General features: G+C 42.4%; 1 protein-coding gene across 1 annotated transcript in view; it reads right to left on the bottom strand.

The window, feature by feature from the left end:
* Positions 1–7,750, bottom strand: part of WDR11 (WD repeat domain 11) — a 61,099-nt gene extending 53,349 nt beyond the window's left edge. Inside the window, exons 1-3 of the mRNA XM_063132740.1 lie at positions 7,550–7,750; positions 5,808–5,919; positions 5,201–5,354 (exon numbers count right to left, since the gene is read on the bottom strand). Coding sequence (XP_062988810.1) covers positions 5,201–5,354; positions 5,808–5,919; positions 7,550–7,635 — 352 coding nt within the window. The 5' untranslated portion in view covers positions 7,636–7,750. The remainder of the gene's footprint in view (positions 1–5,200; positions 5,355–5,807; positions 5,920–7,549) is intronic.
* Between the last annotated feature and the right edge of the window lie 8,322 nt (positions 7,751–16,072).

The raw sequence follows: 16,072 nt of genomic DNA, 5'->3' as shown, positions 1-16,072 counted from the left end.
AGACAGTGACAAGCCAGCAAGGATCGGAGGTAAAGGATTCCTAATGCAAGACCACATGGTTGGTTGAGTCTAAGGACGACTGTCATTTGCACTTTGTTAATGGAGAGGGGGGGAGGGAATGGGGGAGACAGGGCAGGAAAAGGGAGCTGAAAATTAAAAAAATAACTGACAGCAGATAGATGACATATTTGGATAACTTTGAGTGAGATCAAAGGAAGCAGCCTGTTAGGCATGCACAAGTGCTTATTTATTTATTTTGTTTCTCTAATGCCCAATAGCCGTAGGTCTCTGAGCGTTTCAGAAAAATTTAAACCATACAAAATAAAAGTACAACTGGAGCAAAACCAAGCAGCAATGCACAGATTTAAAATACAGATTTAAAACCTCAGAGCTTCTGACATACCCACAGGGACCTTGCTATTTTTTCAACTACAGCTCATTCTGCTGCACCAGAAGGAGTACCTCAAGGAAATAGGAATTAGGAAATAGTTTGGCAGTTGGTACAGGGAGCTACAGTAGAAAGGAAAGTCCTCAGATGCCCCACTGTAGCCACAGAACTCTCCCTCCTGGTGCTTTCCAAAACAATCTAGATCCGGTTAAATTAATCTTGACCAATGCACCCCTGAAGAGTCATCATTCATTCAGGATATTAAAAAGCAAACGAACTTCAAGACAACGGTCAGCAATTTTATTTCTTAACAACCTCATTTTTATAACTAACTAGGGAAAAGTTACAATTAATTACTTCAGATAAGGTAGCTAGTGGCTGAGAGCTTCCTGAATGTTCAGTAAAGGCATACCTAGGGTCAACAAATTGTGTTGCCGGTTGGTAGGCAACAATTATTCTGACTGGCGAATTGGAATATAGTAAAAGCGTGCCTAAGCACATGCAGAGTGCCTTTCCTTTTCCACTGAGGTAGTGCAATCTGCCCCTCTCCACCCCTCCCACACAACCTTGAGAAGGGTTTATAGGACAGACAGCATAGGGCTGAGTCCCTCAGGCTTGCATGATCCCCTCTGTTTTTGCTAGCAGCCAGAGATCTACCAATCAAAGCAAGTCCCAAAATGGTGGCACAGAGGTAGAGCAAGACCCAGGAGGCAATTACCTACTGCAGAGGTGTTGAACCTCACATCCACCAGCCAAAATCAGCCTGCCTGGAGTCCCACTGCAGTCCTCCCCAAATGGCCTAACACAGGGATGACCTGCATATACAGGTACAAAACCGTTACTACAGAATATTATCAAAATTCTGGGATGGGGCAGCTGCAAATGGACCAAGTTTGACACATGTGCACTGATAAGCATTGCTCTGTTAATGACATTAGCTTTGCCCTGAAGAGTGTCAGTGACATTAACAAGGTGGCACTGGCCCCTGCAAGCAAACCAAGTGGGCTTGGCACTCTGCTCAGTGCATCCCCCACCCAGATGAGCCACAACATTTGCAGTAACAGGTCTGGCAGCAGTGGCGATAAAGCCTACTAGGTGGCATGCCAGGTGTTGAGGCCGGGAATCAGAAATCCTTTCTGATGCCATTCAGAGCAGTAGAACACAGACTCCCTCTTCCCCCCCAAAAAAACCCACTGCAGGTTTTTCTGGCGGTCTAAATTTATTGATTGATTGCTTATGTATTTATCACATTCTAAACCATCCAATAGCCAAAGCTCTCTGTATAGCTTCTGAAAAGCAAGTTCCTTCTAGATAGCTGGCCCCTGGGCATTCTTACTCACCAAGATCAAAGACTTGAACGCGTGGCTTTGTGGAAGACTGAACACAAGTATTTTCTATTTGTTTGGGAAATGGTGATGTGAGCCCAGATCTCAAGATGACACTTAAAGTGCAATCCTATACATGTCTACTCAGATGTAGGCCCTAAAGTACTCAATTGGACTTATTTCTAGGCAAGTGTGCATAAGACTGCAGCGACAGCTCTTTTTAACACCAGAGCCATATAGATAACACACATGAGATTTGCTTTACACACTGCTGGGTCTCATCACACCTGATGGAATATGGCATATGCAACCCAAAGAACCCCGAGCCTGGCCACTAAAAAACAAAAAAGCTGTCAAAGGCTAACTAACAATGAGATCATATTATAGTTATCATTTCCTGAATCATAACCTATTTTCACTTGCCTCATTTCATCGTTCTGTCTCATCACTCTCACTCATTGCTTGATAAGAGAACTAATTGCCAGATAAGGGGAAAATATTCCTTAGCTGGAGGGGGCAGCTAAAATTAATAAAGAAAATAACATCTAAGAAAAATGAATGCTGAAGAGAACTTGAATAATTATTGGAAGGGAAGTATAATGCCTCCATTTTGATCTTGACAATCTTTGATGAATGCAAGCAAGATTATCTTTAAATATGTGGGTAGATTACAGATGACAGATTCAAATAAGCTACTACAGGAGAAGAATCAGGACTAAGTGACAGCAATAGTAAAACATGCCCAGAATTTAAACACCTTATTACACAGATATATTCAGCACTGTATATGTTATGCATTGTGACCAGATCATTTCCACTTCATCATAAGAAGCAATCAAGACAAATTTCAAATTACTTCAACAGCATTTCAAGCAATGCAGTTAAAGGAGAAAAGTGTTTGGGTCATTCTGGGTCATAAAAAGTTTTACAAGACAACTTGGCAAGCAAAGTATCAATTATTCATGGAAGCCCATGTTGGAAATTTCATCTCATCAAGATGCTGCGAATTTTACTTCAGGAATAAAACACATCTATAACTGTGATGATAATGAGGAATGTGGGTAGTACTATAAACAGCAGGAGATGCACAGCTTGCTACGTGGGGAAGATGCCACCAGAGAGCTGAGACACATTAGAGAACATTAAGATGGAAATTCGTTTTAAAGAGAAAAATGTTGAAAACAAGCTTTTATTCTTGCTCAAGCTGCTATCATTTTGAAGGGGATTCCAAATATAATATAATATCCTATTACTTCAGAACTCAGACAAGTCAATCACCGAGCAAGTGGCTAAGTTTTTGAACTTAGCCATTTCTATTAGATCCACTATGATTACTTGTCTGTTTAATAGCTAAATGTACGGTCAGTCCTTTCATATGTAACTTTTGCTGGAATGGTCTATTGACTGCAATAAAATTGTTGTTGTTGTTGTTGATATCATATAATATAAATGCCTTTTACTGAAAGGCATAACAATTTTGCACTTGCTGCCGACAGTTTGTGAGAGAAAATTAAGATGACATGATGTCACACCTTTTCCAGGCGCTCTATCACTGAATGATGGTTCCAGCCTAACAGTACTCTGTTATAAGATTATGTATCTTCAGTTAACTGAGCTGAACAGAGTTGCTAGAATACACATCTGAAATGCACAGATGCAATGAAAAATCCAAATAAAAAATAGAGCAAAGAGGGTTGCATATGTACTGTTGCTTCTGTGTGCCCTTCCAGTTTTCCTTCATTCATTACTTACAGCTTTTTTTAAAAAATATGCAGGCTACAATTCCATACAATAGCCTGGTCATTTAACACTTCAATCACATATTGATTCTCTTCACCATAGCTTTACTAAATACTAATTAACATCCCTTGCAATGGGATGGGAAGCCCATATGTGAAATGTACCACCACGTGAACAGGTTGTGATGATGAGCAAAAAAACCCAGGAAATATTCAAGCTCTACCTACTGCATACAACCCCCTAAAGCAGCATTCCCCAACCTGGTGCCCTCCAGATGTTAGCATGGCTAATGGTCAGGAATGCTGGAAGCTGTAGTGCAAAATATCTGGAAGGCACCAGGTTGGGGAAGGCTGCCCTACTGCATGATCAAGCATCTAAGCTGGCCAAGAAATGACCTCTTTGAAATCCTACCCAATAAAACACACAATCTAACTTTTAGAGGAACTGAGAGTTACTGCATAGAATTTAAATTTCAAAACAGTAATGCTCACTGCTACACAAGAATTCCTAATCTGGCTTTGTTTTACAACTTTCAGTAGCAACTGTGAAAAAGGAGCCCGGAAGAGCAGATGACTTGGTAAACTTGATATTAATAAAAGCCAACATTTCCACTCCACTTAATGTGAACTACAGATCAAGTAATCCTTTAGGTATATTCCCCTTACAAGAAGGGCACCTTCTTTATACATATGTCCCAAAGACAGCAATATGACATAGCAAGTAATATTATTCAGAATAAAATGGTCTGCGATATGCTGATTTCTTTAGTATACACACACACGTGTGTGTATACTATAGAAATCAGCTTATCGCAGACCATATACTGCGATATAACTGGGGGGGAGGGGCTAGCAACAGAGCAGACTTCTCCTGAGGGTCAACTGCTGACATACTTAGAATTGCCCTGAACAGTGGGATATAATTTGCCATAAGTAAAAGGAATGTCATTATAGGCCCAGCTCTACAGAAAAGATCAAGACATTAAAGTAAACATGTTTATTAAAATGTATACATCACCCAATGATCTCAGGATACCTTACATTTTTTATATTGCATCCACAGTCTGATTGAGACAATAAGTTAGTATGGGAGAAATTAACTAAGTGAAACCATAGAGAAGGTGAAAGGAGACAGTGGATGCAGAAAAGGGAGGAAATAGTTATGCCTAAAGGAGAGTCATGACCTTGAGTAACTATACTGCTCTTTACTCAAGGGCTCACCAGTCTAGTTTTATTTCTATACACTTCTTCAGCATGTATTCCAATGTTCAAGATACACTCACTGTGCAACCTTGTAAAGATCTACTCAAAAGTAAGTCCCATTGAGTTCAAGGGGCCTACTCCCAGTTAAGCATATATAGAATTACACCATTAATGATTTGTGTAACCAGCTATAAAGATAATTAAAATACTTTCCAACCATTACCTTTTGTAAAATGATTTCAGAACTTTTCATTAAGTGAAATAAAGCCCCATTAATCTCAGCAAACCTGAAGTATGAATGTTTTATATTGTTTTTAAGATGTATTAACCCTTTTTAAGCCTCTGGGACAAAGCAAGTAAAACATTTACAACTGAACAATCATACTGAGTGCATCTTCTATGCAAGGAGAAGTGCACACACTGGAATTACTTGAATGTAAATAGGAGTTAGCAAGATTGACTACTTAACATTATTTCTTCTTCTAGATAGTAAGTACATTTATTATTACAACATTTTGTGGTATACAAAAAAGCAGTTTCCTTACCCTGAATGGGTTTTGTGTGCTCTTGAATTTCACAGCGAGCAGCTCCTGTAGCTACATCCCAAACAATTATCTTCCCAGTGGCATCAGCAGAAGCCAAGCGCAAAGAATAAGGTGATCCAATATTGTGGTGGTAGTTTTCCTTAGCCCACTTAACCTGAAGACAAGAAGGTAAGTAAAACTGACAGTTATTTGTAACAAATAGAAGCATAAAACACTTTTGGATCACTTTCGGCGGATAATGAAGCATAATCAAGAAATTATAGTAGAAAGAACTAGTTTGTGCTATTTCTAGCTGAATAATATGAGGAAGAATGATAAATAATAAGCTAACTGGGGGAAATAAAGACAGAACAAATGTAGTTACACCAGTTTTCTTATATGGCAGTTAGAAATTAATCTATGCTATATCACTCCCTCTAATAGTGAACTCAGGTGATGCATGCAGACAGCAATAGCACTAAAATAGGGCCACTGAAAAACAGGGTTTACAGAGGTACTAAAAACATTTAAAATAATTCATGAAGGCAGCCCATGAGGGTTGCTCTTTGCTCATTTTAGAGTAAAATGTTGATTATGCAACCTTCCAAAAGATTGTTTTTGAAATTACCTTGACAACGTTAGCTTTGTGCCTTTCCAAAACCTGGAGGGTCTGAGCAGTCTTTGAATCAATCACCAGAACAAGAGAATGGCATCCATATGCAATCAAACCTTGCCAGCCCCTAGAAAAGTATAACCATATAGTCAGAAAGAAAAAGATAATTTCAGTGAGCCTTGGTAGACATACTGCTGCTGGGGAGCACAAATAGGACAACACGTTAAGGGAGCAAAAAGCAGAAACATGTTAAAGGAGCAACCCTATGCCCCCCAGACAGCATCTGGGGCAGGGGGACACATAGGATTGTTCGGTTTCTGGGCTCTGATGTTGGAAACAGAGTTAGAATCTCGGAACCCAGAAACCATGCTTCCCCTATGTAGCCAGCATGGTTCTGGCTATGTCTCCATACTCAGAAATGGAGTGCACACACAGGGAAAGAGAGTGTTTCCTGGGGAGGGGAGGGGAGGGGAGGGGAGGGGAGGGGAGGAGACTAGGGCCGTGGACATTTATTTATTTATTTATTACATTTTATACCGCCCAATAGCTGAAGCTCTCTGGGCGGTTCACATACGACTTTCCCTATGGCTGCCCCAGCCTCAATGCTCCAGCTGCCCTGTACTGGATATTCGGCTGCTGACTGTCCTCATAAGATTACTCCCTAAATGTGTGATTAAACTACTTATGATCCAAAAAACTGTAATTATTCGGTAACTCCAATAAGTTTCAAGTCAAGAATCTCCTCTCCCACAAAAAGAATACACCCTGTAGTGACATCACAATATATCTGGAAGACTCTTTTGGCAGCTACTCTTAGGCATATCAGCAGGAATCCCCAAATTGTTCTATTTAACAATCATAGAAGAATTTTTCCTCAGTTCTCCAGCGATGGAGGTCTAGTGCCCTTTTTCCTCCATTGCGCCCTTCTCCAGCATGCTACTAGCTTGTCTTTTAAGTTCAATGTGTCATTGCACCCACACCTCCATTTACCATTTAACTCATGCTCCCTTTTGCTAAATATTATTTAGAAGATGCTAAATCCAGCTGCTTCATAATCCCCAAAACCAGCTATTTCATGATCCCATCTCAAAGCCTCACCCCCTCCATTTTTTAATATGCCTCATCAAATTTGTTGCAGGTTTCTGATTGTAAAGGCTGGCTGAGGGATGCCAGGAGTTGTGGGCAATTTTTCTGTCTAAACATGCATAGGATTGCATCTTTAGTATCCCACATAAATTAATCATATACCCTGCATTAAAATCCAGACAGGCTTTCAAACTAGTTTACATTTCACTAATGCTCTCCTTGAGACTGCGCTTTCTTAACTAATCTAGCATCCACTGTCCAACACAAGATTCCTACTCCTAAATTTCCTCTCATATACCGCCATGAAGCTTTCCCACACAACAGCTTGGGCAGCACCCCACACCTATCTTCCATCCACTGCACTAAGGCTGGACTCCCGTATACTAGCTTTCCCCAACCTGGTGCCCCCCAAAACTTTTGGAGTGCAACTCCCAGCATTCCTGACCACTGGCCATGCTGGAGTTGAAGACCAAAACACTTACTTCAAGAGATTTCGTTTCGAGTCAAATTGCATACGATCGGAGTGTGACCCTCGCAAAACTTAATGATCTACCCACAGTTTCCTTCATAGTCCACGCACGTGATCCTATAACAACACTTCCCCACTCCCCCACCCCACCGGCCTGGACGCGGCTCCCCTCCTTCCCCACTTCTACCCCTTTCCCACTCACCAATCTGCCGCCCCTCGGTTCTGAGGGTTGAGCGCCCCGGTCAGGGTCCGAGCCGACAGTTTGATGTTAACCATGTAGGGCTGCATGGCTTAGAAGAAAGCAGGGGGTGGGGTGGGGGGGTCTCGTCCCGAGCGGCCGACAGACCGGGGGCGAAGAAAGGAACCGAAGCTTTTCTAAGGAAGCAGTCTCTTCCGGGCGGGGCGCCACCAATCCTTGTCCCCAACTGATCCGACTTACCCCGCCGGCCGCAGAACATTGGTTCCGGCCCTCAAAGAATGTTTCCGCATAGGGAGAAAAGGGGGGAATTAAAGAATTGCTCCAGGGTGATTCCTTCCCGCATGCTCAGTGGCGGGAATTGAAGCCGCAAGATTTTAGCTTGCCCCTACCTTTCCCCACTCTATAGATTCACTTGAGCATGCGCAATAGCAGCAAACCAAGGCTTAAGAATTGCTGGAGTTACGCTTCTTATTCGTAGAGACAAAGTTTTCTTAACGTCTTATTATTGTAACTATGATGCTGATAAATTTATTATTATACCGCCTCCGAGCAAAAGTTTCTATTGAGAGGGCGGGTCGGCAGAGGTCGCTAAATTAGCCTTCCACAAACAGGTGCCCTACAAATCTATAGGACTACAATTCCCTACATCCCCAGCCATCACGGCCAATGGGAGTTGTAGTCCAAACCATCTGGCAGGCACCAGCTTGAGAAGACAGGCCCAAAGAAATAGGGTGTAACAAGATGTAACTTATGGAGGGAAATGCATGATGTTCTGAATTATGGAAACATTTTTTTAAAAGAAACCAAGACTCGTTTGGAAGCACTGAGTTTATCCATATAGTCTGACATATTCCTATGCCTGATTTCAGATGGTGCTTGGGGAAATAATGGAGTCTACCTGTCCTGTCCCTCACTGCCCCAATTTTAGCCAAGATCTGAGAATTCTCGCCTGCAGTTCCTCCTTGCTTGCTTGAAAAGCCACATCCTGAGCAGTGGTAGTGCAGTATGCAACACAGCAGAACTATCACAGGTTTTACTTTTAATATTTTTGTTTTGTAGCAGTTCCTGCCTGTTGGTAAGCATTTCTATTTTATTTTAGATAATCATTATTTATATCTTTAAAAATAATAAAGAAAAGCTATAGATAAAAAACACATCCAGCTGACCTCTTACAGCTGATGGCTTTATTTTCTTATTATTGATTGATATAGTACTGATAGTGTTTACAGTGCTGAGTGCTCGGTAACATTGCACTTAACATTTACAAAGTAAAGCTGTGTTCAACTGATTTTTACCTAGGGCAAATGGACTTCTTTAAACGAGCAATTTATAGTATACTCATGACTGGCCACTCAGTGTTCGCGGGTTATTTTGACGACAACGACGTGAACCTCCTACACATTTCCTGTTCCTTTTCCCAGTTCATCCGTTCAAAAATAAGCCTCAGAAAAGCCTCAATTGAATATGTCAGGATTTCCTGCTGTGTGTGGTTGAAGTTGCGCTATAAAATGCCCACTAGAGGATGCTGTCCCATTAAACTATATGGGCTGGTAAGTTTTAAATTACAGATCACATGGTCACTGCTCGTGTAGTTCAGCATGTTTCAAATGCGGAAGAGAAGCAGGAAGCAGAGCGATGATAAGGAAACACGATTTCCCCCTGTCTGAAAGTCCTCAATGACATTAAAGTGGAAATGGAAAAAGAAACATACTTTGAAGTTAATGGAAGGAAGATCGTTTTTGTAGCAAGTATCCAAACAACCTGTAGAAACTTGAAAAAGGATTACAGAAACTTACTTTTTCCCACCCTAGTTCACTGAAGGCTACAGTGAAAAAAAAGGGGGGAGCCACTGAGCTCAGCTCTGTGCCCCCTCAGCTCAGCTTGGCAATCCCCTCAGATTCATGCCCCACGCAACCAGCTAGCACACCCACCCCTAAGGCTGGCCCTCAGTGCGACTGATAGACATTTGTCTGAGGTCAGCTACTGAGTTCATGGGTGAGATAAGGCTGCAGTCATATACATATTTACCTGGGAATACATCCCATTCATAGAATCATAGATGATGATGATGATGATGATGATTATAATTATATTTATTTATTTGTATCCTGCCTTTTGCCCAATGCTCGGCCTCATTGAATAGAATAGCAGAGTTGGAAGGGGCCTACAAGGACATCGAGTCCAACCCCCTGCTCAATGCAGGAATCCACCCCAAAGCATCCCCGACAGATGGTTGTCCAGCTGCCTCTTGAACTCAGATGGACGTAGTTCTGAGAAGACATGTAGAATTGTGCTCTTAGATTGCAATCCTCTTACCTGGGAGGAAGTCAATGGGAGTTGACATCAATGGGGCTTACTTCTGAGTGATCATATATAGGATTGCACTGCTAGCCACTATGCTACACCAGCTCTCATTGAACTTCAGTTTCAAAAATGGTAGGCTTAAGTGTCATAATTGTAATTCTACAAACTTTTTTTAAAAAATAAATAAATTATAATGCAGTAAACCATTTCAGCCCACATACAAAATCTTCTCTTAGGGCTCCATCATACGTATTTCCCCCCCTGCTTTGCCTCCATGGTTTTTTTTTTTTACCTCCAATGCTCTTTTGCTTGTTTGCTCTTCCCCTCCACCCTGCCCCTTTCTCTTTCTCCCTCCAGATCATTGGTTGCTCCTTCCCCACCTTTAACAAGACAGTCCTGTCAGATGAGTACTTCAACCAGACTGCCTGGCCAAAATGGAACAACCCTTTAGTCTGGCTCTTTGGGGGCATCGAGGGAGTACAATATTTGTCTCTGCAGAGATTTAGGCATTGTACAATTATTATTTTTTAAATGCTTTCGACCCTGGGATGCAAGGTTTGGGATTTATATTGAGGCTTGGAGCCCACTGCTGGGAGAGATCGCTTTTCCCTCCCAAGACTCCCATGTACATTGATGGTGCTATATAAATAAATAATAATAATAATAAGACTTGATGCAATCCATTCAAGCCAACAGCAAGGCTCCCGTCACAACACACGCCCCCAACAAAGGAAAACACACTTAGGGGAAATAATCCAGACTTTAGGCGTTCTAGGAAAAGATGGAAAAGGCTGGGGAAGAGGCGGGATGTCAGCAGAACAGGCACGGTGTCATGTGAGTACCGTGTTGCAAATCTGCACACCAGGCATGGTGAGAGTGCACTAAATCGCTGGTGTGATGGCGCTCATGTCATACACTGAACTCTGTCAAAGTTCATTTGAGCAATCAAGATGACAGTACATTACAAAAATACGTCATATTATACCTGAGGTTATATTTCTTATAACTGAACCAAAGAAAAGTTGCATCTGGAATAATCCAAGTCCTTTTTTGTAGCTGAGAAATTATACAGATGGTTCTTATCACACAGAACCAGTGAGCCACAAATTAATTCTTGTGAAAAGCAATAATAATGCACAAGATAGAAGACAAGATCACAAACACATAGCTTACTCATCTAGAACCAAGAGGGTGCTGTAGCTCTTCATTTTTATACAGGTAAGGTATAGAGAAGGGTTGGAGAACTCATGCTATAAGGCTCACTAGCTTGATTTAAGATAGTACTGTGAAGCCCCATCTACTCCAAATGAAAAGGAAGTTTTCCTGTTTCCTTAATAGATAATACGATGCTATTTAGCAAAATCTTTGTTGAACAGATGTTCATTCTGTTGTCAACGAAATAAAACTAGTATTACAAAAAATAATTATAAATATTAACACCTTCATTTTGCAAATGCCATTGTGCAAAGCAAGTGGAAAGGACTGCATATCATCAGCGGAAAGCCAGAAAGATAAAACATTAGTTCTGCACAAAGTTCTTCTGACTTCCCTAAATGAAAATACGTCTGAACACATCGACAACGTCCTTTTTCAAAAGCATGAAAGCCAGAGGACAATTTGCAGTGCAGTAAGATCATTCACTGGAAGAGGGGGAAGAATACTAAATACCTGTCCTTTTACAAAATGTATTTTATCCATAATAACTTGCCAGTCTTGCTAATAGTATTTTGAAATAGATATAAGGATATCATCATATTTATTTTGTTGCACTACCGAAATGAATGTCAGTTCCTGCTCTATGCTATATCTATACACACATACATACAATGTGGTATTTATCAGTACAAGTTCTAGACATCTAATCTCTTTACTCTCATAATGCAGTTGTCTTATACATTTTTTTAAAAAAAACCACAGCAGACCCTCGGGTATACTATTGTGAATAAATATCTGTATTAAAGTATTATAAGATTTAAAATGATAGTTTATTTAGAGTTGTATGACTAACTAACATTTGTATAAAATGAAAATTTCATTTTCCTCTTATGCAGCTTGTTCACATATAAAATTGATTGTAGAGATCATTGTGATTATATTGAAATCCCACAGTATCCTCTATAATGTTGTCACACTGTGTTTTTTTTCAACAAGAAGTTTTTAACTAGGGGTGTGCACGGACCCCCCGCTCCGCCCCGCGGGCCGATCCGAAAATTTCGGGTCGGCCCGCTCCGTGCCGCTCCGCCCATACTCTGCTCCTCTTCGCCGCGGAGCTCCGGCTCCGAATCGGAGCTCCGCAGCGGAGGGGAGTGGCGCCAAGTAAGGCCGGGAGAGCAAGGCGGGGGGGTTACCGGGTCCTGCCGCCATCGCCGCCCGTGCGGCGACGGCGGCAGAGCCCGGTAAGGGACCAAGGGGGAGGGGGGCCTTACCTGCCTCCGTCCGCGGTCCGTCGGCATCTTCAATTGAGCCCGCGGTTCAACCAGGAAGTCTGGGCTGCAAGCGGCACAGACTTCCTGGTTGAACCGCGGGCTCAACTGAAGACGCCGACGGACCGCGGACGGAGGCAGGTAAGGGAGAGGAGGGCGGGGGGGGGTTACCCGGCCCTGCCGCTGTCGCTGCATGGGCGACAGCGGCAGCGGCAGGGCCCAGTAAACCTCACTTACCTTTCCAGCAGAGCTCCGGATCGAGGCGAAGGATCCGCCTTCACCTCGATCCTCTTCGCCACGCTCTGCTGGCCCCCCAATCCTCTTCGCCTCTGCCTTAAGGGCAGGCGAAGCCCCCCACTCCGCTTCTAATTCGCCGGTCCGGTTAGAAGCGGAGCACATCCCTATTTTTAACCCACCACTTTACAGAGACTTCTGCTCCTGGATTCTTTGTGGGATTAAGATCAGCTCCTTTAAACATGTTGTTTTTCTTTTACTGCTTTTCTATATGTTCCATTACGCAACCACTGGCACTGTTGGTATAATAGAATTGCACAATTCCACCAGGGCTTCATGTCACCATTCACAGAAATACCAGACTTTCCTTGTTAGAACCCCCCTCCCCCCACTATAATGTTTGCAAAGCATGGGAGAATCCCTAGCGGATAACAACTTCATGTAAAGCACCTGAAAACTACCATGAATGAGGAATCATGAGCACACAATCAATGCTCTTGTGGAAAGGTTCTTACTCTTTTTATTTTAGGTGTCAATGGTAAGAGATTGTGGGAGTTGCAGTCTATCAACACCTGGAAGGTCACATATTCCCCATGTCTGGTCTATCTCCTTTGGCTTTGCCAACTAAAAGGATGCAATCAACATCTGTTACATTTATATACTGCCCCATATCTGAAGCTCCCTGGGCCTCTTTCCTTCCTCTGCCAAAATGTGAAAAAAAGAGAACACTAAAATACAGTGTTTTGTGGCTTATAGCAAAATACAGGGGTTCTCTAATATTCTACATATGCATATTACTTCATGCAGGACATTGGTGAGAACTGTTGGAACTCACTACCACTCTCTGTGAAGTGAGAGTATTTCTGAACTCACCTGCCACTCTGCTGTGGCTGGCCCTGCAGAGGGAGATCAACAGTGATCGGGAGGCTATCTGCCACTATTGGCCTTCTCATTCTGCAAACCTTGCTAAATTCCTCAGATTGCCTGGAACACAATTTGAAAACTGCACTGGCTTGCCTTTCACAGAGCTGCTGCCTTGGAGCTGTGAGTGGTGAAAAAGGAGCAAGATGCAGTTATCTAACCAAACTTCGATGGAAACTATAATTTTCTACTTGATCTCTGGCAGCTTTTTACACAGAAGATGATAATTTAGCCTAACAAGCCCCAGGAGATTGAAAAACATTTCATTTTGTACTTCTTCGGTGGTTCATCCTCTCCAAGTGGGCAGAGGCTGGCTTGGCGTGTGTCTGAAGAGAATCAAAAGAAGACTGGGCAGCAAGGCAGTAGGCGAGCTCCATGGAAGAGCAGAGCAGAGTATGCGTTTCCTGCTGTTCTATTACTCTTGGCTCTGCTTGGCTCGTGCTTTCTATAATTACTGAAGGGTTTCTTCAATTCTGGATAGCGCCTTGCATTGATAAGCTGTTTGCAAAGGGCGACTGCTAGTTTTTCTTTTGTCTGGCTTGAATAGACAAGGGAGCAAGGGAGCAAGGTGACAGTAGCTTCATAGGATTTGGAGTTGAACATTTTTGTGTGATGCTGCATTGGGAGATTTAAACCATCAGGTGGAGAGATACAAACACATTTTTTAAAATGATGCTTTGGGAAATAGAATAATTCTGTTTCCCAGACAACATGTTGTTACAGCAGATACTGCCAACTGGATAGCTCTAGTTTTCCCTGTTATTCTTGATTAGGGACAAAGCCCTTTGTGTTTATGTTGTTCCACAAGGTTCTGGGACAAAAGACTTGTATGTGTGTCTTGGTATTGTGTAAGATGACCCTTTCCACCCCCCACCCCCTTGAGTCTGGCCCTAAGCCCTTAAGGCAGGGATGAAGAACCGCCCAGAGAGCTTCGGCTATTGGGCGGTATAAAAATTAATTAAATAAATAAATAAATAAAATCTGTGCCCCACCAGATGTTGTTGGACTCCAGATCCCATCATCCCCAACCAGCATGGCCAGGGATGATGGGAGTCGTAGACCAAGAATATCTGGATCGAGTTCCCCATCCCTGCCTTAAAGCTATACTTAGATGAGCATTATTTAGAAAGAAGACCCTTGTTTTTATACTGAAGTGTGTACAAGACTAAAATCCAAACAAGGATACTTTTCAATAAGGTCATGTGATGAATATCAGGATAATCATCTCCTTTTGAGAGAGGAAGGAAGACTGTGAAGGGGATAGGCCTCCTCTGGGAAGAGGTTCACTGGGTATGCACAGGATTGTTTGTTGTGAGCTATGCAAGGCTGCAATTCTATAAGTGCTTCTAATGGCTGGGACTTACTTGTCTGGGTTATAGCTGTGTCCAAATGTCCTCCCAAAATTCTTCACCCTGTTTGTGGGCAGAGAAATGGGGCAGGGGGATTTTTACCAAATTTCTTCTGGGGAAGGAGAGATTCTCCAACAGTTTCTTGGACTGGGGCTCAGCTCACCCTTAGCAGTGGTTGTAGCACAGCTTCTTTCCTTTTTCCTAAGGGATTTTGTCTTTGAGCTTACTTTATCATTGTGAAGAAGCTGAGGGTTCTTTCTTTCTTTCTTTCTTTCTTTCTTTCTTTCTTTCTTTCTTTCTTCTCTCCATCACACTGCATTCTCCCTGGCTTCCTGTGCCAAATCTACACGGAAGATGTAGAGCTTTATCACACCAGCGTTCTACTGTGCAATCACTGAGAATTGCATGCAAAGGACTCAGACGTTTTCCACCTTATAATCTGCTTTGATTGTGAAGTACCTCCATGCATCCTGCCTTAATTGTGCTATAAAGCCAAAAGATTCGCTGTATTTAGCCCCTATTTTTGAGCATATCTTCCGAGCCCCCGCTGGGGGGCAGGAGCAGGATTTTAAAGAAATGCTTACATCTGCGTAAGCTTTAAAGATAAAGACACCAAAATTGGCACAATAATAGATATTAGGGAGAGCTTTAAGCATACCAAATTTGAATTGAATTGGGTCATCCGTTGATTTTTAATGATTTTTTTACATTTCCCCCCTTAAACTCACTTCCTGGTGTGCAAAGGATCGCTGTCGCCCGGTAACAAAAACAACAACAACCACGAAAGCTTAGCGCTATGGGGATAATCCGAGGGAAGCAGGTACGTGGGATGAAGCTTTTAGTGTGGAGCAACACGTGATGTTGTCATTCCACAGCAAACATGCAGCTTCTCTCTCAAAAAGGCACATTTCCCCAAAGTCCTTTTAATGTATCTTTTTTCCTTAAACGTGGATTCCACATGGTTCCACTGCAGTGGACCATGTTCCCATGAATTAAATCCTGTATATTGGATGTGCCTAGGGGTATGTTTGTGACTTAGCTGTGACCTGGTCAAGGAGTGGGGCCCATCCCTCCTCATTTCTCCACCTCACCCCCACCCCATTGGCAGTAGATGCTTTAGGCACAGACTTTTCCCCCACTTAGCACTATTATGCAGTAGCACTATTTCACTGCTTACCTGTTTATTTTTTAATTTGCATTGTTTCTCAATTGCACTGTTTCCTTTCTCTGTAGAAAGAAGTCTTCAACATTGCTTCTTCACAGTCCTGTGATTGCAAAATGTGCAACGTCGCAGT

Source organism: Elgaria multicarinata, chromosome 8 (assembly GCF_023053635.1).
Source record: "Elgaria multicarinata webbii isolate HBS135686 ecotype San Diego chromosome 8, rElgMul1.1.pri, whole genome shotgun sequence".
NCBI classification, from domain to species: Eukaryota; Metazoa; Chordata; class Lepidosauria; order Squamata; family Anguidae; genus Elgaria; species Elgaria multicarinata.
Note: the sequence above shows the minus strand (reverse complement) of the source record. Positions and strands in the feature narration are given on the sequence as shown.